At 52.1% G+C, this 25,213-nt stretch overlaps 1 protein-coding gene across 24 annotated transcripts; it reads right to left on the reverse strand.

The window, feature by feature from the left end:
• On the reverse strand, positions 1-25,213 carry Tjap1 (tight junction associated protein 1). 24 transcript variants are annotated; one of them, XM_011246665.3, is made up of 13 exons: positions 25,110-25,213; positions 24,496-24,589; positions 13,950-14,079; positions 7,033-7,128; positions 6,244-6,340; positions 5,839-5,963; positions 4,552-4,580; positions 3,569-3,730; positions 3,286-3,352; positions 3,030-3,059; positions 2,245-2,352; positions 2,087-2,170; positions 23-1,633 (listed from the first exon to the last, which is right to left on the reverse strand). In XM_011246665.3, the coding sequence occupies exons 6-13, from the start codon at positions 5,935-5,937 to the stop codon at positions 563-565; spliced, it is 1,650 nt and encodes a 549-aa protein (XP_011244967.1). In that variant the 5' UTR covers positions 5,938-5,963; positions 6,244-6,340; positions 7,033-7,128; positions 13,950-14,079; positions 24,496-24,589; positions 25,110-25,213; the 3' UTR covers positions 23-562. The 24 variants fall into 24 exon arrangements, with proteins under 24 accessions (NP_083027.1, NP_001239403.1, NP_001239402.1 ...); XM_011246663.3 differs by having other exon boundaries at positions 5,839-5,960; positions 25,110-25,212; XM_011246664.3 differs by lacking the exon at positions 6,244-6,340 and adding an exon at positions 22,566-22,694 and having other exon boundaries at positions 5,839-5,960; positions 25,110-25,212.

The following is a 25,213-nucleotide window of genomic DNA, read 5'->3' on the forward strand; positions in this document are numbered from 1 at the left end:
GGGAAGGAGAAAGAAATTAAGCCTTACCTGTAAAATAAGTTTTATTTGATTTTAAAATAGTCATTGTGAAAACTTCCCAAATCTGGGAGTAACAGTCTAGAGCCAAGGTTAAGAATGGGGCCAGGCCCCAGAAGTCACGCCCTCCCTCTGGAAGGGGGAGCCCTGAGTGAGTCCACCCTTGTCTCTGGGGCCAGCTGAGCAGGCCTAAGAGCAGCCCACGCAGAGGCAGAGGAATAGAGGTCAGCAGCACCAACGACACCCTCCCCTACCAACCAGAGCTCTCAATGAGAAAGGAGCTGGGAAAGGAAAACTGACAAGCCCACCGCCCGTCCCTTACGGACGGACTGGATGGTGGAAGAGCTTGGGGCCCAAATGACTTGTTACCTTGGAGAATAAATATTTCAAAGGAAAAGGAAACAAAAATGATGATGGCAAGCTGGCACCCATTAGTGCAAACGCAGCTCCAAGGATTGATGTGGGCCCCACTGGCTGAGCTGCCCAGGTCTGTAGGGAGAGTCTGGGCCATCTGCAGCCCTGAGGTGGTGGCAGAAGGCAGGCAGGTCTAGCTGAGCACAGTGCCCTGCTCCTGTGCCTGCGTCAGGCTGTCCTTGCGGTGGAGATGGTGTACTCCCATTCTCTTGGGGCTGCGCTGGGGGCGGCTGGGACTGGGGAGAGGCCAGGCCCTGCCATCAACATGAGAAGGGCCAGAGGCCTCCTCGGTGCCCTCTTTATCAGGCAGCAGGCTCTGACGCTCTTCCTCGGGGCTGACAGGCAGGTTCAGCATTTCCTCTTCCTCGTCTTGAGGAAAGCCAGAGTCAGGTTCTGCTGGCAGCACAAGTCCCCGCTCACGGTGCGGGGAAGGCGGTGGGGCTGTGGAGTGGCCCGGGGAGAAATGCAATTGTAGCTCGGGCAGTGAGTCTCGTCCAAAGGCCGTGCGCTGGACCACGGCAGCAGGGGGCGGGGTGCGGTCCACAAATGCACGCTGCCAGCTGGCCAGCAGGTCCTCCTCCGAGCTGGCCGAACTAGCTGGGGCACTCAGTGCTGAGGGAGCTGGACTAGGCTGGTGATGGGGCGACCCTTGGGCAGAGGCAGGACTGCTAGGCACTGAGCTGCGGTGGGCCCGCTCACTGCCGTCCTCCACCAGGCTCAAGGAGATGGCCTGCCGGGTGGCATAGGTACAGTTGGGGAGGGGGCTGTTCCGAGGAATTCGGATCTTGTCCTCAGAGAATTCTATCACCTTCCTACCAGGGTATAATGGGTGTGGTGGAGACGGGGTAGGGTAGGGACTCAACTTGTCGAAGGCTGGCAGGGGCAGCTCCTCCTCCGGGGAGCCCCCTGCAGTACTCACTGAGCAACACTCCCCATTGGGGCTGCCCGGGGCAGGGGGGCTGGCTGGGTCACCCCCACTCATGTCCACATGCACGAATACATCCTCAGCCAAGGGGCGCCCAGCACTGCCAGACTGAGCTGAATTGAGCAAGAGAGACTCAGGTTTCTCCAACACCCGGGCAATGACTGAGGTAGGCACCACAGCCCCTGGGGACAGGCTGGAAGAAGGGCTGGGGCTGGGGCTGGCAACCTCCTGCCCACTGCGCAGATGTTTTCGAACCATGTCCTGGAGCTCACAGGGTAGCTAAGAGAAGAGAAGGGAGAGAGACATGAAGGGGCCTCACTAAGGATAGCCTGACCCACAGCAAAAGCGCTGGCTGGGCACCATTTCCTAGTCAACCCTGTACACTCAGCTTATAAGCACCTACGCAACCTCACCTCAGAGAGAAAAGCAAAGGTAGGGATAAAACAGCATGGAGCTAACCAGCTCCACACCAGCCCTGGAGACAGAGGCTCTACCCTGAGAGGACTTGAGGGCAGGTGGGTTTAACTCAAGGCCGACGAGAGCTCTGTCCGCCACCCCTTCTTCCCATACTGCCTCCTCAGACTGGAGAGCGCCAGCCAGACTCCAGCAACGGGCCCTCAGCAGCACCAGGACCTCCGCGGGGGGCAGAGGGAAGGACCAGTGGAAAGGGGTGTCAGAGGAAGCCAGACACAATCCTGAAGCGGCGGGACAGGGCCAGCAGGCGGGACTCACGTCAGCAAGCTTGTGGTTCCGGAAGTGGGACTTGTTGCACTTGAGAAGCTGCACCGCCAGGTTGCAGTCCAGCCGGTACCGCTCCTGCAGACACACAGCGCTTAGAGCCCAGCCCAGCCCAGGGTACGGGACAAGCCAGGCTGAGGAGGGCAACATACATTGAGCTCTTCCAGTTTATTGATGGTGTTCCTGGCATCCAGTAGCTTGTTGGTCAGCTCCACAATCTCCCAGTCCAGCGTCTTCCTGTCCATCTCAGCCTTCTTGATCTGAGGCACAGACTTATGGTAAACACAGCCCAGAGCCCAGCCAGCCCTCTCTCCTTCCACCCTCTCCTAGCCAGAGACATAAGGCCACAGGTGCTAGGGCAGCCAAGGCAGACAGAGCAGACAAACGACGACAGACAGAAGTACACTTGGTCGGCATTTCCCCTGCTCTGCAAGTTGCCCATGGGAGGAACCTGAAGCCGTGGAGCCTAGGACAGAGGCAGTCTAAGAACCACCCATCCTCAGGGAGCCCGAGGGACTCTAGGCACCAGGCAAGAAAGACACTGACATCCTACAGGCAGGCCGAGCTTGTGTGAGCAGCTGTTTCCAGGGTCAGGCTAAGAGGGGGGTGCCCATGACATTAGCTGGCTGGGCAGGGAAGAGCTGCAGATGGAAAGCAGACCTGATCTTCCAGTCTCGTAACATGTACCTATAGCCTGGGCTGCTGCCACCGCAGCCAAGGCTGGGACTGCTGAGGGCTATCACTCAGTGCCTCTGCCAGAGCCATGAGCAGAACCTCAGCCCTAGCCCTTTCCCAGGAGGGAGGCACTCTGGGTCTCACATGACAGGAAAAGAGAGGGTGTGGTCAAGGGGCAGAGGGAAATGGCCAGGGTCCCCACAATCCCTGACATGGACCAAGGAGGCCAGGACCAGGGAAAACACACAAACTCAGACGCAACTGCAAAAATCCAGCTGTGGCTAAGAGAGGCCTGAGAGGAGAGTGCAGCAGCAGCGGTGGCAGCATGAGGGAGGGAGACGGAGAGAGAAGAGAGACAGTGTGAGCATTAGGGCTGTCCCGCCTGGCGCAGCACACCGCGCCCTCCCCACCACTGCCCTGCCTTCCCTCTCCTCCCCAGGCCCCAGGGTGAGTGGCATCCCCCCCGGAAGTCCTAGCCCGCGCTATGTTGTGGCCACACCACCCTCCCAGCACAGTACCAGTGCGTGCAGCTTGTCCTCCAGTTCCTGGTTGGTCCGCTGGGATGCCGTGTAGCTGTTCTGTAGCCTACACATGCCAACAAGGCAGAGAAAGGCAGAGCCCTGGTTAAGGCCTGTTCCTCAGGCCCCACCAACCCTCCTCCACATGGGAGTCTAGGAACTTCCCTCTCCTTCCAAGATCTGGGTTACTAAATAAAGTCAGGGGGACCTGAGGCTCTTCAGCTAACGTATGGACAGGAAGGTGCTCCCACGGATGGGAGACGATTGGCCCCTTGTTCCGCACCTGCGGAATTTGTCCTTAAACTTGTCCAGCTCCTCACGGCTCTGTCCTAACTCCAGTTCTAGGCAGTCTTGTCCTATTTCCAGCTCCCGCTCCAAGGCCTCAGTGCGTCTGGTAGCTGAGGCCAGGCGTTTGCGAAGTTCTTCATTCTCCTGCTGCAAAAGTCTGGGGGGTTGGAGGGTGGGGAGGTGGGGGATGGAACCATCAAAAACAGCTAACCCTAGGGCAGCAGACAAGAGTGAGAAAGGAGCAGACAGGCAAGTGGGTCCCTTTAGGCTCAGTCTAGGTAAGGAGACGCAATATACAGGCCCTCTGGCCTCGAGAACAGCCTAAGATGGAGACGGGACCGAGTGTATGACGCACAATAGTCCAGATGGCCCCTCCCCAGTATAGAAACGCACTGGGTCAGAATCAAAGGCGATAGCTCCCGACTGTCTCCGGTTACCACCCAGGCCAGCAGGCACTAAGCCCTACAGCTCCTGTTTCCCCTCACAATCAGCCTTCTCCATTATTAATCTCTTGGGAATCCAGGACAGCACTGCTGTCCTCCAGGAGGCCTCACATGCCTGACAGAAAGGGCATGCAGACGCTGGCACAGGCTGGTCACTGTTTTCTGGAGCCAGCAGCTGGGCAAGGACTCTTTGTAAGGGTGGGCCCTCAGTTCATGGAGCAAATAAAACCCCTTTCCCTGACATGAGCCCTAAAGAGCCCCACCCCCAAGCTTTACCTCTGCTGACCATGAGGAGTCCACGGGATGCCCGTGGCCAACACAAACCCCACAAACTCAGTTAAAAGGAACACTGTCCTGCAAATTGCTTGTAATTGTTTGTAATTCCAGTGTATGGTTCTAACTGCAGGTCACAGCACTATGCCACAATGTTAGAAGCTGGAAGGCCAGATGTGAGGAGGAGCCTGGGAGTCCCCAGAGCCCAGCAGGGATTGAAAGGGCACAGCACACAGTCCAGGGACGGGCAGCCAATACTCACTTCATCCGCTCTGCGTCAGTCAGGGACTCCTGGACAAAAAAAGAGGGGAAGCCTGGGACTCAGCTCCAGAGCACTGGCCTCCTGGTTGGCTCAGAGCCCTGGAAAAGGCCACGTCACGGAAAGTGACAGGCCCTCCAGAAATGGATGAAATCTAGAAACATCTGGTAAGCTTACAGTACCCTTTCCCCTGTCAACCAGAAAATTCTAGACCCTTCCAACATCTACCCTTAATCCTAAAGCCATCTTCAAAGGGGATCAGGTACCCATGTCACCTATCCCCCAGGATAAAGCACCTAGCTGTCGGTCAAGCTCCTTACAAGCATGGCACAGATTTTCCAAGGAAGTGAGGGAGTCAAGCCAAACTGAAAGTTCCGAGTTTTGACGGAGGCCTCTCAGGCCCTCCAGAGGACCTCGGAGACTGAGGAGCCAACCTGAATGGCTGGAGGGCCTCTAGGGAACAAGATGCTAAAGGGCTTTGTGGATGGTGAGTGAGTGCTTGTTCTCAGACAGTCTAGGTTGAATTCAAACCCACCAAGTAACTACAGCTTCCTGCCTCCATCTTCCAATATAACTTTGTACCACTAAACCATTTTGTGTCTTGCATTGATCCCCTGCCCCAATGACTTTGGATGTCTAGCGCAGGTCATGAAGAAGCACAGAGGCAAATGGCTCAGATCAGACTCTAGAGCCTGATCACTGGATCTGACCCTACTCAACAATACACAGTGAAGGCTCCATCTCATGGAACCTCTGTTCCCTCACTAATAGCCCTGATCCTCAACAGCTGAGACCACTCTGTGCACAGGGAGGGGGACGGCGCTAGGAACAAGCTGATTAACCGCCCAGTCTTGAGAGCCAAGCTAGAGTGTCTGGCAGTGGCCCACAGGCCGTCTGAGAGCAAGCCTAGCATGGTTCTTGACAGAGTGTGAAGTTATCAAGGTAGCTAAACAAAAGCAAGCTGGTGGAAGGGCGCACAGAGACGCGCAGCTGCGGTGGGCAGCAGTTAGAGCACTGCCTCCTTAGAGGCCAAAGCTGGACGCCTTTCCTCCACCAGCACCTGGGACTGGCTGTGACAGTTCTGTTGAGCTGCAAAGACTAATGCTCCCTGACGTGTGAACACATACACACAGCCCCCCACCCCCACCCCCAAGCACAACTACAGCTCTATCAGCAATGTGAGTCTCTCGCCTTAACCCATGCCCAGCACCTCAGGCCTGAGAGGCCAGCTGACAGACACCTTCAGGGGCCTGCTTCTGCCAGCCAGGGCCAGACCCCAGCCTTGCTGACCTCTTGCTCGAGCCGGGACACGGGAATCTCCAGGCGTAGCTCTCGGTGCTCTGGAGGCGCCTTACGGTAAGGTTTCTTAGCAGGGGCAGCACTGCTCATCCTGGAAGGTATGGGCTCGTCTCCTGCTGAGAGAAGCAGAGACAGGCTCAGAGGTGTAGTCTCGAGCCTTGGAAGGGCCACTGAGATGGCTCGGTGGGTTAGGCACCTCCTGCTCCTGACCACCTTAGGAGCAGATCCTACATTAGGAGACAACTGAACCCCCCCGCCATCCCTTTCTCTACAGTGGCACTATGGCACATGCAACCCGTGCCTACCCACTTCCTCACACAGAAAATAAACTAACGAGAGGCGTTCTAAGGTGTCTCTGGCCTGAACATTCAAAGATGACCAGGGATGTGTACTGACCCCACAGGCAGATAGACCTGAGCTACCGCTGGGTCATTAGAGGGCTGCTCTCTGGTGAGTCAGGCCGGATGGATCAGGGGAGTGCTGGAGATGAGGGCTAGAATCCAATGGAGAACAGACAGGTGAGAAGGGCTCCCAGCTGGGCCCCAGGAGGAGCACACTTGGCTAAGTGGGGTGGAGAGACTCAACAGCAGCCCACACTGTCCCTTGTAGGCAGAGAGCTGCACAGCATCCATCTTGCTCAAGTAGGTGAGGGTATAAGCAGCAGCAGTTCCTAGGCTGCTGTGCAGACTCCATTGGTCCACAAGGGCACTGCCACATTAGGCCGGCAGAGTGGACCTCTGGAAGCTCCAGGACTGGTCTACAGTGCACCTCAGGCCAATCCTACACACTGGAACTCTGCCTCAACAAACAAACAGAGAGACACTGCCAGTGACACACAGTTGCAATCTAAAGCACTGGGAAGGCAGATGCCAGCCTGGGCTACATAGCGAGACTGTCTAAAACAAAAACAGTGCTCAGCACTAGGCAATGTTAAGTTCAGGTTTTCCTTCCATAAATTGTGAACAAATCTTCTAAGTCTGGGGATAGCGACCCAGCCCAGGCTCCTGGATAAGGGTCTCCAAGCTTGAGAGTGCTCTCTGGACACTGCCAACAAAGGCCAAGCCCCTTTGGCCACACCTCCTTTCTGTGCTGGCTCCCACTGGAAGAGAGCACCTATATGGCTGCTCACCTACCAGCCTCCCAGAAGAGAACAAAGTATAGAATGCAGGCCTCATCGGGACATACCGTCTGTTCGCTGGCAGCTCTCTGTTCTGCTCTCCTGGAATCAGCCTTCGGCTCTCCACATCCCACGGCCCCTCTACTTCCTCTAGCCAAGAGCTCCTGAAACCAGAGAAGGGGAGAAAGTGGAAACCCGGTGTCAGCTGCCTGCCTGTCCAGTCTGGGACCTGAAGGCTCCCAGAAAACAGTAAGCAAAGAGACCACAGCACAGTGGGTCTTAGGAGCAAGCGACAGAGGTAGGAAGATCAATAGTCTGAGAGTAGCCTGCTTTATGAAGTGAAATCAACTCAAAAAGGAAACCAGCTAGCATTAACGAGTACCTGGCTTCCCCTAACAACGCCTGCGTGTTTATGTATGTACTTCGTACGCTGCCTCCGCTCAGCACATACCCTGCTCTGGAATAGGCCGGTACTGGTCTGTGTCCCATTCACTCCTAGGCTTCTCAGAGTCTACAGAGAGCTGGGAATCCTGGGGAATGCAGACTACAAATGAGACTACAAAGGGCCTGGCAAAGGAGCAAGATGACGATGGTACGGCAGACCCCCTAGCAATGACTAAATGAGCCCAGAGACCATTTCTGTGTACCACAGTGTACAATAAACTTGCCAATGAGCGAAGGCAGACCCGAGAAACAAAATCCAAACCTCAGCAGTTCAGAGCAGTGATTCTCAACCAGGGTGAGTTTACCCCCTGCTTCTCCCAGGGTTAACAGGCAAATGTCTAGAGACATTTTTAATTTTCACAATCTGCAGATGGGGAGGTACTACCGGTGAGTCAAAGTCAGAATATCGACTAAACCTACCACACACAGGGCAGCCAGCATACCGGAGGTGGCAAGGCAAAGGTCACCAGCCCTGAGGCCGAGAACCGCTAGTCTATAAACCGTAACTGTGGGGGGCTGGCAAGAAGGCTCAGTAGGTAACGATGCTTGCTGCAAAGCCTGATGACCTCCACAAGCACACTGTGCTTAAGTAAGTACCGACACACGCTCAAAAGAGAAAACATTTAACCCCGAGCCCGGGGAGCTGAGGCCCAAGGCTGCTCCAGCATCTCCAAGCGCTTGGATAACGTGCTCCCCACTGCCAAAGCCTGCTCTACACACACCACTGCCAATGGCTGGGCCAAGTGAGCTGCCAAGTCCCCTCAGCTTCCCGGGATTGAGGCGTACCTGTAATAAGCTGGGCTGCCGCATGGGGGCAGCAGCCGCCAGTGATCAGTGCAAACAGTAACCCTAGGTGGCTTTCTGAGCATTTAAAAAAAAAAAATACAAACCTCTTCCTACCCCCATCAACCCAAACAGAGCTACAGAGCTGGGGGCTGAAGGCGGTCTTGCGGGCTAAAGCATGTGTTCCTACTGTTGGGACATGCCCTGGCCATGACTCCTGTCACATTCCAGCAGGCCTGGGGCAGCAGGGTGGGGGCAGAGGAGGGCGGGGAAGCAGGAGTAGGACTCTCCTCTCTAAGGTTCCTGGCCTGGATTTGGGGGAGAGCTTGTAATAGTGAAGCACGAGCCACCAGCCTCCGCCCCGTTGACAGGAGGCAGAACGTGTCCCCACAGGGCACAAGCAGCATGCTGTCAGGCTGACTCCCTGCACAGGAATCTGGGAGGGCCAGAAAGGACACCACATTCCTGGGGTGAGAGAACAAACAACATACAACCACAGGGGCTGTCCTCCAGAGGGCCTCGCCCCAGTAGGTGCTCAACCTGGAGTAGGGATCTAACCACAGAGACTCCTGTGGCCTGAGGGAGGGGACCTAGAAAAGTCCCAGAGCACTGTAGGTTAACCAGGGCCTAACATTTGAAGGTGTGGATGTGTGGGTGTGTATGCCTGGGAAACCAGGTAGGACCAAGGCCGTTGACTAAAGAGGAGCCAGGCAAAGCTTCTAGAAACTGATGGGAGCTTCCAGGAGCTGGCCTTCTCCCCACAGGGCCAGCTCTCGATGGCACTTTTTGTTTGTCTGTTCCAGAAGGCAGAGGAACCCTTCACTTGGCAGGCTCCCTGGTGTGATTTGCCACCTTAGCCTGTTTTACTTACCTACCCAACTCCTGCCAAGGCTCGCATTCTCTTCTAGGGACCAGGGCACTTGTGACAACAGTGGACAGGCAGGGCGGACTGAGACACTTTCAGGGTAATTCTATATGTGGGCAGACATGCCTCACTGAGGTGCCATATCCTATAGCTTGCCCTGCCGTGACGGTAAGTCAGGGCTGCAACTATGAGCACATTTTTTCTTCTCTGAGGCTAGAGGCAATCAAACAGATGTCTGGGTTGGGGGATGGTGTGGGTGTGGCGAGGACACAAAGAGCAGATGAGACTCTAAGGATGGAGGTGGGGTGAAAGGTTACTTCTAGCAGTGTCACGAGGGGAGAAACATTCCTGACTAGAGAAGCAGGGGTGATCCACTGAGAACACTGAGAACCTACTGGGTTCCCCAACCCCACACCTCGAGGCAGATCTGTGCCACTCCCTGTCCCAGGTCCATAAATATCAGGGCATGTTGGGACACCTGAACCTCTGCTTCCATTTCCACAATCTACTGACTTCCCTGGATCTTGCCCGTGAGGGACCGCACTGGACAGACTATGGGCCTAGCATCACTACCCTGGACTATAGGACAGGCCTGGGAAGAACAAGGTCCATTTGGACCTGGTGGTCCCCAGCTGGGAGAGGATAACACGGTGAGTTAGAAGCCATCAGAGCACTTACACCAGGAGCCTCAGCTACCAGTTGCTGCGTCGACTGAGCATAACTCTACCTAAACGTTTTCCAGAGTTCAGCCCTGAGCTGAGAAGGGTCCTTGGGTCATCACTAGCAAGCCACGGCCAAGGCCAGCCTCGTGGCCTCTATTCGCCAAGGAGATTCTCTGAGGAAGATCTGGCAACAAACAGGGAAGAATTCTACTCCCTGTCCCTCCCTGGTCCCTAGGAGTCAGGACCAGGTGACTCAGGATAGAGGCCACAGCTTGCTTGCTAGGTCTATACTAAAGGAGCTGTGCCCAAGCAGAACCCCTGGCTGACCCAACAGTGGGAGACACCCAAATACCCTGAAGCAAGAGGAGAAGGGGCTCTCCTCACCCTCACCTCCCCTACCCCTCCCTAGCTGACCCTGTCTCCTTCCTCTGTCACATAGCATTCATTCTTCACTATTCAAAATCAGTTCAGAGGAAAGACTACCTCATATCTGCTGAGGAGGAGGGTGATAGCACTTACTAATTGCTATGTTGCAATCTGCCAGTCAATGTGGCCGCCTGTTGCCACCTGCCCTGTATTAAATACCTTCTCCCTGATTACAGCCCATGGGGCACGATTAGCTGCCTTCAGAGAACAAAGTCTACTTTCATTAGAAATGGGACTCAGCACGCAGAGGACCTGCACTGCGAACCCACTGAGCAGCTGAGCAGAGTACTGACAGATAAGACACAGGGCACCTGACCGGAAGCAGCCCACCAACTGTCAGCCAGGGATGGGACTCACGTCTGTCCCCCTTTCTGGGTGGGTACCACCAGGGGCTTCCACTGATGCCAGAGGCCACTGTTGCTGGAGACGGTGGGAAAAGAAACCGATTCAGATCCCCAACTCACTCAAACTTCTACCCTTGTTCTAACAAATATCCCCAAGGGACACTAGCCAGCAGAGAGAGCCCAGGCCTGCAACGCTCTGTTCCCGGCTGCCTAGGGCCCAGCAAGGTCAAGGGGCAGAAGAGAAAGGAGTCAGAGATCACCATCCTTCACACACACACTCTCTCACACACACTGACACACACATACTCACACACACACATACACACACTGACACACACATACTCACACACACACACACTCTCACACACATACTCACACACACTCTCACACACATACACACATATTCTCTCTCACACACACACACACATTCTCTCTCACACACACACTCACTCACACACACACACACATACTCACACACATACACACACATTCTCTCTCACACACACACATACTCTCTCTCTCTCACACACTCACACACACACACACACACACACACACACACACACACACACACACACACACACAGAGCAGAGGAAGCAGGACAGACTCCTTCGTAGATGCTGCTCTCTGCCTCTTTGCCTGCCAGCCTTGCCCCACCAGAAGCCTCCTCCAGCTCCTCAGGTTCTGCACTATCAGTGTGAACAAGTTCACTGACCCAGAGCAGCACCCTACCCACTGAGACTATCTCCCTACTACCCACGTCACAGACACCTCCTTTAGGAGAGGGTATCATTAATGTGGGCTCAGACAACCGTTAAGCCCTACTGAAATCGTCTGCTCACAGCTGCCGATGAACTAAGTTAGTGAGCGTCCTTGAAGGGGCAGTGAGCCTTTTGGATCAGGGTAGAGCCCACACTACAAGAATCTTTAAAGTTTTTCTTCAGAACGGTTCCAAGAGAAGTTAGTAATCGCTGTTGCTTTCTAAGTGAAAGGAAAACTGATCCCGACTTGAGAAGACAGCTGAGCTATGTATACAGCCTTAATTCCTGGACCTAGCAGGATATAAATAGGTAATAAACACATGTCCTTCTCAAAGCCCCCACCAGCCCAAATCACAGCATCCTGATCACACAGGAAACAAGGTACCTCTCCTTGACTTTCTTGAGCCTTGGAGATCCAATTTCTGACATCTGCAACCCTGGGAAGTTGCACATCACAGAAGTAGACATCACGCTTGCCGTGCAAGCCTGGATGGTTCTGCAGCTTCTGAAATCTAGGCTCTGCCTCCAGTGAGAGCGTCCAAACACAAACCACCATGCTGCAAGGGCCAAGCCTACGGCCTACAGACCCAACAGTATAGCCCTAAGAATTGCCCATGAAGATCCTCACCTCTCCACACTACAATACAGCCCCACCCTGTCTGCTCAGAAGAGAGCGGTCCTTAACACAATTCATGATCCTACCAAAGCTGGATTTAGCCTTCCCCACTGCACCCCTGCCCCGTCTCGTTTGCTCAGCCCCCAGTTTCCGGCATGCAGCTGTCCCCGAGGTACATGAGCAAAGCCCTCAGCAATCCTGGGCGCGTGGCAGGCAGGCAGGCAGCCAGCAGCTCACAGGGTGGGTCCTGGGCAAAGGTGCTGCTCTGGGCTGATGAGTGCGGTAGACGATGCCAGTCTGTGCCCAGACCAGCCCTGCTGCCCCTCCAATAGCTATTCATGCCTGTGGGCAAGTACAACCTCACCCTGTTGGGATAAGCTGCCTGCAGCTGAGCTGGCCCCCTGCCTACACTAAGCTGAATACACTGACAGGGCTCTGAAGGCCAAAAGGGAGAGACTCGTTCTAACCAGAGTAGCCATGCAGCTCAGAACTAGTGCTGGTGACCACGAGAACTCACCTGGCTCCCCACCTGAACAAACAGACTATCTGTCGGGCCTCATCCAGCAAACACGTGACAAGAACAAAGGAGTAAAAGACTGCTGATGGAGAGCCAAGCGTCCCCCAGCCCACGCCTGCCCTTGCCATTGGACGCTGTGCCCTCTCTAAGGGGGGGAAGTCAAGCCATGGCCCTGGCCAGTGCTCCTCTTGGCTTTCTAGTCAGAGTCGAGGCCAACCCCGTCCAGCTTGCTCACTCCCTACTCCATTTCCTCAGCACCCTGAAGTACCTATGCCCCTCATACCCACACGCCCTTCCCACACTGCAGCCTCAGCCCAGTCTTCTCCCTCTCAGCCACCAGGAACAGAATCTGCCGGGAGGGCTCACCTCCCGAGCCTGGAGACAGTTTGTGTAGAGCTACCCACTGGACTGCCAGGAGAGCAAGGTAACTAACAGGTCTAGAGACTGTCAGGCATCCCATCTCTGTCCCAAGCATGAAGGATCGAGCCTAGGGAGCAGCTCCTTACCGGACCACACTCACCAATCACCCACGGAGGCCAGGACCTTTCCTGGGCCTCAAGAATCCAAAGCCAGATCCCGGCCGGTCTAGCCGAGACGCCCTTCCCGATTCTCGGCTAAAGTCCACCTGAGACTCCATGTGGACACAGGTAAGGGACCAAGCTCCACCTCAGAGCAAGGGTGACTGGGAACTGCATCATCACACACAGCCCCGACCCTAACGTTCATTTTACTTCACACTCTGGCCAAGAAGTCTCCAGAGCCAGACCAAGGGAAGCCTTAATCTCCCAACCAAGAAGTGAACCTCACTTTTTATTCTGAGTGGATAATGGGGGGGACCAGCCACACTTGCCCTCTAGGGTATTCTCAGACCTCCACCTGCCTCCAAGGCAGGGACGTACGGATAGTGTGGTAGCTGAGGGAGTCTCCAGCTCATGCTGCTAAAAGCACAGAACAGAACAGAGCCAGCAGCCAATTCGGGTTTGTGGGAAGCTGAGGTGTCCAGTGTGAAAGAGAGAGAGAGGCATGAGTCCTGTAGCAGGCCTCTTTCTTCTGCCCATCAAGAGTGTGGCTGTTTGAATGAGACTGGCATGCATTTGAATACTTGGTTCCCAGTTGGTGGGACTATTTGGGAAGTATGAGGTGGTGTGGCCTTGACAACTACCGGGTGGGCTTTGTGGTTTCAAGTGAATCTCACCATTCCTAGAGGCTGTTGCTGTGTGTTTGTCTGTTTACCTCTTTGTCACTCCCCGTCTCCCTCCCCTCGAGGTTGGGGATCAAGATCTGAGCTCTCAGCTGTTCTTTCACTCCACAGTCATAGACTCCAACCCTGAGACTAGAGCCTCAACCAAATGCTTTCTTCCCCGAGTTGCCTTGGTCATGGTGATTTACGCAGCAACAGAAAAGGAACAAAGACCATGGAGGTATCTATATCTCCACATGAGGGAAAGATGAAAGGAAAAGACCCAGAAAGCAGAGGTGGCAAGCCTAAGCAAAGGAGGCAGTCAGTCTGGTAGAGACACTGCGGGCAGCCCCCCAGGGCAGGTTAGCTAGCCAAGGTCAGACTCACAGGGTTAGTGTCTTCTCCTCAGCCAGCCAGCTTTCCTGGTTAGTGGTGTTAGCAACAGACTCATGGCAGACGCCCTCCAGGCACTCCATAAAAACAGACAGCTTGGTGTGTGAGCAGCTCAACTCCGGAGCTGCAAAGAGAGAGCACAGAAGACCAAACTGAAGGATGCCTCTGGCACATACAGTACTCTTTTGTGGGCGAAAGCATCTCAGGGGCTTCCCGCCACCAGAAAGCACTCCGGAGGAAGACCAACACCCCACCTTGCCAACAGTGAGTCCAGCTTACTAATTCACACAAGGCTCTCTGGTTGATCAAGAGAAGGCAGCTATTGTGTGGAAAGCAGCTCCCTGTCTCCCTAATTCCCAACTGCACTGCCAGGCTGCACCAGGACTCTGAGCACTGGCTTATAAGAACAACCCCCTGCCCCCAGATGCAGTTGCCACTCATCCAGGCCTATGCCAACAGAGTGCACTCCACCCCCCAACCCCACAGGCTCTGGGCGAAGAACTATAAGAGATGAGCTGGAGTCAGAGCCTGGAGGAGAGCTGCATCAGAATACACAAGTACAATGGAGCAGTGTGTGACGAAGCCCCAAAGTGGGGCCACTCAAGGAAAAGGTGACACACTGCCAGACAGATGACCTACAGAGCCCTCTGAGGACCCCACAGAGTGAGGATGACCAGGCACAGCACAACTCCCCAGGCTCTGACAGGGGCTCTTCCAGTCTGTCAGAACCCTAGTTCTTTTTTTTGGGGGGGGGGGGGTGTGTGGGTTTCCAGACAGGGTTTCTCTGTATAGCCCTGGCTGTCCTGGAACTCACTCTGTAAACCAGACTGGCCTCGAACTCAGAAATCCCCCTGCCTCTGCCTCCCAAGTGCTGGGATTAAAGGTGGTGCGCCACCATGCCGGGCTAGAACCCTAGTTCTAAGAAGCACAAAAAAATACTTTCCCAAAGCCTGAAGGGACATCCTGGGGAAGACAGTGCTAGCCACAACAGTGGAGTCTAGAGATGTGTCCCCTGGGGCAGCAGGACAGGAAACTCACTTCCAACACATCAGGAAAGGGTGGGGAGGTCCCCGGCCCTGCTTCAGAAGTGCCAGGCAGAGCAGTGACTGGAGCGAAATGGGAAGGACAGTCTCTGTCCGCCCCCAGTGTGGGTCTGGAATCACCCAGTGTCTGGCACACTGAAGCAGGAAGGCTCAAGGTCAGCCTGCACAACTTAGACTCTGCTTCCAACTTAAAAAAAAAGGGAGATGGCCCAAGGTTAGAGTACTTGACAGCATGTGCAAGACCCTAGGTTTATCCCCCAGCGTGCACCACAAAAATGCAAACGTCAAAAGATTCCTGAATTGCCCATTAACTGAGACTCCCCATATTACTCTGACTACTGCCCCTGAGCTTCAAAAGCCAACCCTTGACTGTGGAGAAAAGACAATGGTCTCAAAGTGTGGTTCTGCACCTTCCTGATGCTGCAACCCTTCAATAGGTGTGGTGACTCCACTAACACCAACCGTAAAATTACTTCTGCTACTACTTCATAAATGTAATTTTGATACCATTATGGATTGTAATACAAATATCCATGTCTTCCTACAGTGGAAGGCAGCCCTGTGAAAGGGTTGTTCAACTTGACAAAGGGGTCTTGACCCACAGGTTGAGAGACACTGTTTAAGGAAGCTAAATCATATAGCCGGGCGTGGTAGCACACGCCTTTAATCCCAGCACTCGGGAGACAGAGGCAGGTGGATTTCTGAGTTTTAGGCCAGCCTGGTAGACTCAGACCTTCCCTTCCGCAGAGGGGAGACAGGTTAACAGGGACTCAGTAAGGCGCATGCTTCGAGATCACAGAGGACAAACAACTGGCTCAGGCAGGAATCTGTGGCCATACAGAGAATAGGGAGTCCTGTTCATCTGACTGCAGGCTCAGGCTGGAGTACCATGCATACCGTTCATGAGGTTCTAACTGCTAAAACCAATTCCTTTGGTATTTGTTCAGAAGTGGTACCTACAGACCATTCCCAGCAACTACAGTAGAAAAGAACTGGAAGAATAGAGGGTGACTCAGCCACCAGCCATTTCAGAGGAGGATCAGGGGTGAGCCTGTGGCACAAGACCAAAGCCCTAAGACCACAGGGGCCTGGAAGTCTGGCTTACTCAATAGCTGCATACATTCCTCTGGTTTCCCCCGGACATTTTTCAGTCCCTAAGACACTAGGAAACATGAGTCCCAAAGCACTCTGTGCTGGCTAGCTTGTTAACATGACACAAGCTAGAGTAGGAGAGGGAAGCTAAATTAAGAAACTGCCTCCATAAGACTGGAGCAAGCCTGGAGCACATTTTCTTAATTTGTGACTGAGGTGGGAAGGGCCTAGGCTCCTGTGGGTGGTCCCACCCCTGGGCTGGTTGTCTGTATAAGTAAGCAGGTTGAGCCAGGCAGTAGTGGCACACTCCTTTAATCCCAGCACTTGGGAGGCAAAGGCAGGCAGATTTCTGAGTTCCAGGTCTGGTCTACGGAGTGAGTTCCAGGACAGCCAGGGCTACACAGAGAAACCCTATCTCGAAAAAACAAAACAAACAAAAGAAGAAAGCAGGCAGAGCAAGCCGAGAGGAGCAACCGAACATGCCCCTCCCCTGTGACCCTGCATCAGCTCTTAACCTCCAGGTCCCTAGTCTGCTTGAGCTCTGACCTTCTTTGATGATGAACAGTGAGGTAGAAGAGTAAGTCTTAAATAAACCCTCCCTCCCCAGGCTGCTTTACTCATGGTGTTTCATCACAGCAGAGTAAACCTGAATGCGACAAGCTCCATGCAGTCACTTACTGTATGTGACCCTCTTGTCCATCCAAAGCCCTAGTAACTACAATCCACCATCCACTGATCACACCCCAGGACTGGGGCGGCTCGGTGTGGCCGGAGAGTTCCCCAAGGAGATGTGGGGTTGCAGTGCAATCCGATCCTCACAAGCTGCTCTGGGATAGCACTTCTCCTCCTCACACTGGGATTCCCACTGTTGCTGCATCACAAGAAAGGAGTCACTCTCCATTTACCACACTACTCAAAACGTCCCTGGCTTCCAGACAGAAATCAAGGGGCCTGAATCTTTCAAAAAACCTTTTCTTATCCATAGAGTCTCAAAACTGGGATTCAAGAAATAGGTAAGGCCTGTTCTTCATATGCCAGGCACACAAGCGGTCAGAACACTATATACATAATAAAAAAAGAAATCTTAAAAAAATAAAATAGAAAGCTTAAAAAAAAAAAAGACAAGAATCCTCCAGGTGAAGAAACTTGTTAAACTGCACAGTTGGTGAAGTCATAATTTAAAACAAACCCACCTAGCTCCAAAAGCACCCTCCCGCACAGCCCACAGCACTCCACCCGAACGAAATGTGGTCAACAGAGTGCACTCCCCACAGAGTGAGCACTGGAAAAGAGACTCTTAACAAAGTTCCAGAGGAGGAGGAGAGCAGGGAAGACGGCGTGGGCCAGGCATGTAGTGGATGCCTACAATCCGGACATTTAGGGAACAGAGGCTGAAGATGGCAAGCTTGGCTCACTATGGGCTACACAACAAGACCCTGGTCTTTGTCTTTTTCTTTAAGGTAGTAGGGAGAAAAATTCTGATAGAAGTGTCAAAGAAGTTATTCCTGGCAGATGGAGACACATGGACTGGGTACAGTGTAAAGGCCAGGAATGACAGCACTAGGTGGGATCACGGAGCCATGAAGGGCGGGACACATGGAACATGGTGGCAGTGACGCTGGCTAATGGTGGCTGAGCTGGTTTGGTTTTTTTTTTCTTTTTTTACGAAAGCTTGTGTCATCTGGGAAGAGGGAATCTCAATGAAGACAAAGCCTTCGTCAGACTGGTCTGCAGCCAAGTCTGGAGGCCCACTCTCTTGATTAACACATGACGCAGAAGGGCGCAGCCCCCTGTAGATAACAGACTGACCACAGTACAAATGAGTCCCTCCACGATCTCTGCATTGCCTGTTGCTCTGGCTTCCCTCAATGACAGACGCTAACACGCAAGTTCAAGTGAAATGAACCCTCTCCTTCCCAAGCCACTCTGTCTTAAGTGTTTTATCACAGCAACAGAAAACAAACCAGGAGCCGGGCGTGGTGGCGCATGCCTTTAATCCCAGCACTTGGGAGGCAGAGGCAGGCGGATTTCTGAGTTCGAGGCCAGCCTGGTCTACAGAGTGAGTTCCAGAACAGCCATGGCTACAGAGAAACCCTGTCTCGAAAAACCAAAAAGAAAGAAAAGAAAGGAAAGAAAGGAAGGAAGGAAAGAAAGAAAGGAAAGAAAGGAAGGAAGAGAGACAACAAACCAGGACAAGGAGTAAGCTTAGGCCAGGGCCAGAATGCAAAGTACTTTTTGCACACCGAAGTAAAGAGGAGGAGCTTAAAACAGGGGAGAACCACAGTATTTCTAAAGGCAGAGCCCCACTACACAGACCAGGCTGGTCTGGAACTCAAAACACTGCCTTGGGACCCAAGAGCTTGGATTCTTGGTTCACCATTGTGCTCAGCTAGGGCAGAGCGTTTACTAGGAAAACATTTTAACCGCAGCATGGTAGATGGAAGCAAGAAGAGAAAACCTGGCTACTTCATTCATCCTACAGGTACCACAGCATGGTAAGTAACCACACTACCTCAAGTGCTGGAGATACAAAAGGCAATGAGACAAGTCCTTGTTCTCAGAACAGTTACGGTCCTGGGACAACCAGACAAAACAAAACAAGCAAATGCAGCCAGTGTCAGAGTCAAGCACAGGCGGATGAGATGAAGGAGAGGCGGAGTCTTTAAAAAAAAAGACATTGAAGACAAAATCTGAAGGACAAAAAAAACAAAAAAAAAAAACCAAAACAAAACAAAAAAATCACTAAAGGGAGCAAGGAGAGGGATCCAGAAATGCAGGCAAGCACCTGTGTGTGCAAAGGCCCAGAAGCTAAAAAGGATGCATCACGTCCAGATGTCTGGTAAAACGCTCATCTGGCCAGGCGGTGGTGGCGCACGCCTTTAATCCCAGCACTTGGGAGGCAGAGGCAGGCGGATTTCTGAGTTCGAGGCCAGCCTGGTCTACAGAGTGAGTTCCAGGACAGCCAGGGCTACACAGAGAAACCCTGTCTCGAAAAACCAAAAAAAAAAAAAAAAAAAAAAAAAAAAACCAAAACAAAACTCATCTGCCAGGCGCTGAGGCACAGGCCCTTAAACCCAGCACCCCCCAGAGGGCAGAGCTCCAGGTGAGGCAATGCTGCATAGGGAGGCTCTGCCTCAAAAAGGAAAGAGACAGAGAGAGAGAAGAAGAGGAAGGAGGAAAAAGCCAACGCCACCGTCTTCTGGTCTCTGTGGGCATCTGCACTCAAGTGCACATACCTACACATAAACTTTTTTTTTTTAAATCTTTAGAAACTGAAAGCCTAGCCAGATGAGACAAAGACTCAGTTTATCAAGAGGCTCTTCACATAAGAGCCAATATGAAGGCAATAAACGGATAAGATATGAACATAGTACTTGAGTATGGGGATTTCAAGAGAAAACTAATTTACAGATGGTAAGGCAGGACTAGCTCAAATCCTCCAGTGCTTACCCTGGGATTCGGCTATTCAGTAAGCTGTAACGTGAACTCGGTGAGTCCACAGGTTTCTATAGCACTATGTGTTCTATTAGGAGAACGGGTCGCAGCACGCTTTGACGGCTGCACAAATCAAATCAAAGCAAGGTATGTCACTCTGGGATGTGTGGCTGCTAAGACAAAGGAGGAGAGAATAAGTCTGTCAGTGTCACAACAAATAGAGTTCATTATGGGGCCAGGCCAGAGTTCTCAGGGAAAAGTCCAGACCTGGGCCTCCAAGTCCCCTCAAATCCGTTTATATAGCAGGCACATTCACTTACTGAAGAAAAGATGGGCCCTGCGGCTGTGTTAAATAGACAGGACATGACTCAGATGTAAGAGTAAGTCTTAAGCACTCTGCCCTCAGGCTGCAGGCTGCCCCTGCCTGGCACACAGGAGAAGAAACTCACACCCTACACCGGGGCCTTCACCAGGCAGCACAGCTTCAGGACAGGAACATCTGTTTTCCATTTTCACCAAACGCTGAGAGAAGAAGCTATTTAAAATGTCACCTATTTTTTTCTCTGCATAGGTTGCTATTTTTAAAAGAATGATTACATACAGTCTATGAATTTAATACTGTGGGTACTTTATCTCCGCATGTCAGTAATCAAAACCAAACACCATCCTTAGGGTTTATGTCTAAATTACACAAAGGAATACATCCCTCTTTAATCTATGCTAGAGTGCAGGGCTGCTTTGAGATGTGGCCCTGGCTAGCCTGTCTGTCTCTGGCCAGGGCTCCACCACCATGCCTGAGTCAGAGTGGATCCCAATGTCAGTCTGCTCGCTCACAAAGGCCCAAGGTTGTGTAAAGGGCAGTCACTAAACTGAGTTCTGGAAGGAGAGGACCGGCCTTCCTCTGCACTGGCTCTGCATGGTGTATTATTTCTAAGAGTAAACAGAAGGTAAGGGCAGAGTCCCAGAAAAGATGTCTATACACCCAAACTCCGTCTCCCATGGGTGTATACGGAGCCAACAGGACAGGCAAACACGAACTGAGGGAGACAGTGAAGCAAACAAGAGACAGGTCTCCTCTAGGCATATCTAAATTAACTGCACATACGCCATGCCCGCGGTGCGGCCACCCTGGAAGCTGAGGCGAAGGGATCAACTTTAAAACCCAGGAGGCACTGGGGATTCAGTTGGGTGGAGTACATGCCTAGCCTATGTGAAGGCCAAGGGTTCAGAACCACCTATCAATGAGCACAGGAGGCTGTGGCTAGCTGGGCCACAAAAAAGGTAACGTCACATAAATACAAATGCCTGAGTGGGGAGGGGCTAGAGAGGTTCTCTCAGCAGTTAGGGGTATGTACTGTTCTTCCAGAGTTCAAGTCCCAGAAGGCACAGCAAGTGGTTCACAACCACGCGTAACTCTAGTCCAGGATGATCGTCACCTCTACCTTCTAATTAAAAACAAAACAAATAGTTTTAAAAATAGTAATGATGATGACTATGCAGCCCTGGCTGGCCTGGAACTTGCTAAGTAGACCAGGCTGGCCTCAAAACCACAGAGATCCAACTGCCTCTGCCTCTTGAGTACCAGGAATAAAGATGTACACAAGGCCTAGCCCCAAAACAATTTTTTTAACTTATTACACACACACACACACATATTACATATATATCCAAATAAACTAGTTCATTCAATTGCTGAAACAAGTTATCCTGAGTTCACATCCTGCAGGGCCCTGCCACTTACTAACTGGGGATCCTTGAATAAATGACTCAACCACTGTACTTCATTTCTTTATCTGTGAAATAGGACGGTAAACAGCAGATCTTCTTCATATATCTGCTACTCAAAAAAGTAGCTATTGCACGCAGAGTGCTTCCAGAAGAGAACGTCCTCAGTATTCCTGCTCCCCAGCAAAGACAAAAACTTCCAGCCTCAGCATCCTGACATCGCCTTACGCAGCTTAAAAGGTGGCACTGCATCTTTGTAGCATCAGGCTAGCAGCCCACCGGTACAAATCCTCCATCAATCACAGGGCCAATCGCAGGGATCCGACGAGCATAACAGTATTTTATCAGGCGTCAGGGAGAGTTGAAGCACATTCATGAACCTTTACAACACATATGAGATAGGTACTCTTACTACCTCCACTGAGCAATGAGAAACTGAGGTGCATAGAACTATGCAATTAAGAAAGGTCAAACAAGTCGGGCAGTGGTGGCGCACGCCTTTAATCCCAGCACTCGGGAGGCAGAGGCTGGCGGATTTCTGAGTTCAAGGCCAGCCTGGTCTACAGCGTGAGTTCCAGGACAGCCAAGGCTATACAGAGAAACCCTGTCTCTAAAAACCAAAAAAAAAGAAAGAAAGATAGATAGGTAAGTCAAACAGCCACAGTTGGGATCCAACTAGCAAGCTAGCTCTGTGTATCAGTTTTTGTTCTTTTGTTTTTGAAACAGGTTCCAAGTAGCCTAGGCTAGCCTCAAATACGTTATGTAACTTAAGGACAGTTTCGAACTCCTGATCCTTCTGCCTCCATGGTCGAATACTAAAGTCACTAGTGTATACCAGCTCAATTCTCTTAGCTGCTCAACATTCAACGTACTGCTCTTTTCCCCCTTTTTTCTCTCTCTTTCTCTTCTTTCCTCAGAAACAGGGTCTATGTAGACAAGGCTGGCCTCAAACTACCAATCCTCTTTCCTCAGCCTCCTGCATGCTAGAATTATAGGTGTGTGCTACCGTGCCTGGCTATCACACAATTCTAACTGATTACAATTCCCAAGGAACCATACACACAAATTCTCTTCAGGGGGAAAAGAAAAAGGGTTCCCAAACTTCTAGAAAGGAATCTGAAGCTGAATCTCCTCAGTCCTTGAGCCCCTGGGCACACTGCAGCTAGACTAGCGGCTCTGACTGAAGGCCTCCGCCTCGAGTGAACGTTTGGTGGTAGGAATATGCATGCAGCGAACAAGACATGATTAGTGAGAGCATCTCGACAAAGCCAGACCTCCCGATCCACTCATCACACACAAGCAGGCCCCCACATACACTTTAATAAGAAAGCTGATTCCACCGGGCACAGTGCTGCACTCCCGTAGACCCAGCTACTTGAGATGCTGATGTAGAAGGATCACTCGAGCCCCAGAGTCTGAGGTTAGCCCAGGCAATACAGCAAAACTGCCTCAAAGAAGAAAAGAGAAAAACAGACCAAAAAAAAAAACCTCACAAGCTGGCCACAGTCATTTATGTCTATAATCCCAGCAACCTGGAGGAAGACACATCAGGAAATGAACGGCCATTAAGTTCAAGACCAGCCTGAGTTTTACAATGGGTTCGAGGCTAGACTGGGTCAGAGTGAAACTGTCTTCTTAAAAAACAAAAAAGCTAATTGGGGGCTGGAGAGAATGCTCAGCAATTAAGCGTGTTTACTGTTCTGCAGAAGACCTGGGTTCAGTTCCCATAAGGCAGCTCTCAGATGCCCCTTTCTGCAGTCTGAGAGCTCCTGAAAACACATGGTGCACATACATACTCAGGCACACACAAACCCATGAGAAATGGCTTAGCAGTTAAGGGCACTAGCTGGTCTTCTAGAAGTGGGTTCAATTCCCAGCGCCTACATGGCACCTTATCACCATCTGGAACTCCAGATCCAAGGGATAGGATACCTCTTCTGGCCTTCATGGGCACTAGGCACACATCTGGTATACAAATATATCTGCAGCCAAAACACTCACAAACATAAAATAAAAATACTTTAATTACAATATTTAAAATAAACTAAGCTAGGCATTGTGTGTTCATGAGTTTAAGGTCAGCCTGAAGAGTTCTAGGCCAGCCAGAACTACACAGTAAGACCCTGACTCAAAAACAGTAACAAACAAACAAAACAAATCAAAACAAAAAAACCCCACTAACAACAACAAAAACCTCAAATGTCAGAGGCAGGCTCACAACTCTATCTGCCCCGGGGCAGCAACATAGTGAAGACTGTATTAATACTCTCAGCCTTCAGGCCCCTTTCTCTCCAGCAGTAAGTTCACTACATGGAAGACCAGGCTCCCTCTGAGTACAGAGATTGCCTTTTCTTTTTTAAATGAGATCTGCTAAAGCACATAGAAAAGATGAAGAGAATGCTAACCAGAAAAGGGCACGTTCTGTAATTTTTCCTGCCTCTAGCTCACCAATACAGCTGCAAAGTGACATGTTTATGGGGGATTGTCAGGGATAAAGAGTGTTCACAACTTTCCCCAGGTCACACTGACCCCTGCCCATGGAAGCTCATCTGAGTCCTAGCCCGACTTTCCCTCACCTGGGACACAGCTCCCCCAGGCCACAACCAAGGAACACCAATAACATCTTCTTACCAAAAAGGAAAAAAAAATGCCAAAGCAGACATGCACCAGGAGTGAATTCGGGAGCTGCTCATAGAAATGACCTAAACGTCGGTGAACCCCATCAGAAAGTTGATTGTGACTCCCCATCGTCTGCCACCCACCGCAGGTCTACTACTTCCAGGCAGAATGGCACATTTGACAACTTGAGGGGGAAAATGGAAGAAGACATGGTAACACAAACAGGGAGCTGCTTTGTGACAAGAATCCGCCAGAATACTTTCAGCTCACTCTGCATAGAGAGTTCCAGGCCAGGAAGAGCTACCCTGTGAGACCCTATCTCAAAAAACAATAAACAAAACAATTAAGAAAGGAAGACTATTTTTAGTGGACCGTCTACTTGCCCAGAGTTGTTTATACAGCTGAAGGCAAGCAACACTCAACTCTACACCAGCTCCCACAAGGTAGCCAGCAGTCTTACCAAACACCAACTAAAGATCACAGTCAAAACAAAAAACAAAAAAACAAAAAACAAAAACCTCTGTAGAAGAGCAAGCAAACTTCTCGGATTAACTGATTCACCAAATCCATGGATCCTCTCCCAGGGAGATTATCGCTCAAAACCCTGCCTCTGCAAACCATCTTACCCGCTCTGGGGTTGGGCTGGGGCAAGTTGCTACCTCTTCTTTCCAAGCAGGCAATGTGATTTCTTCCAGTCCCTGGGGCCCTTGGGTCTTCAAGCTGAAATGGGGGCAGACGTTGCTATAGGGGCTATGGGTAAGGCTAATCTAAGCCTGGAAGAGGGTCACACGACTGGCTTCGGTCCCCTCCTTGGGAGACCCGCCCTGCACGCTCCACATCTCACTCCTACCCCTTCCCGACTACGAGAGCCATCTCCCCTCCCACCGGCCTGGGGGAGTCAGGCCTCTGCCTCGCGCTCCAGGCTTCCTTACTCTGAGAGAAGTAACTTTTTCAATCCGTGAGCGATTGCTCCTCCAGAAGCCGAACCACACCTATTTCTGGCTACCCCCCACCCCCGCCCCATCTCCTCCCCTAGGGCTGCCACCAAATTCCAGGCTCCCTCCCCTCCGCCCCCATCGGCATTTTTTTTTCTTTCCGCCTCCAACCCTCCTCCATCCTGGCATCCTAGTTCTCCACCTCGGAGCTGTTCCCTCCCTCCATCTCTACTCCATGCTAGAGTTCCGCAAACCCCCTCAACTCTCGCCACCCAGCGCGACTACTCAAAAATCCCACAACAAACTTTCTGCCGGGGCCTCTCCTTCAGGCAGCCATCTTGCCGCGGGGCAGGCCGGGTAGGGGCCTGGACCGCGGGAATCCCCACGCACCGGGCGCCGTGCGTCATCG

The sequence above is a fragment of the Mus musculus genome, chromosome 17, assembly GCF_000001635.26.
Source record: "Mus musculus strain C57BL/6J chromosome 17, GRCm38.p6 C57BL/6J".
In the NCBI taxonomy this organism is placed as follows: Eukaryota; Metazoa; Chordata; class Mammalia; order Rodentia; family Muridae; genus Mus; species Mus musculus.

Excerpts from the sequence above, each read along its gene's own strand:
- Tjap1 (XM_011246670.3), bottom strand. The coding sequence starts at position 5,937 with ATGAGCAGTGCTGCCCCTGCTAAGAAACCTTACCGTAAGGCGCCTCCA. Across the intron at positions 2,353-3,029 it reads GCCACAGCTGGATTTTTGCA|ATCAAGAAGGCTGAGATGGA; the intron begins GTTGCGTCTGAG and ends TCTGTGCCTCAG. Across the intron at positions 1,634-2,086 it reads GGAACCACAAGCTTGCTGAC|CTACCCTGTGAGCTCCAGGA; the intron begins GTGAGTCCCGCC and ends CTCTTCTCTTAG.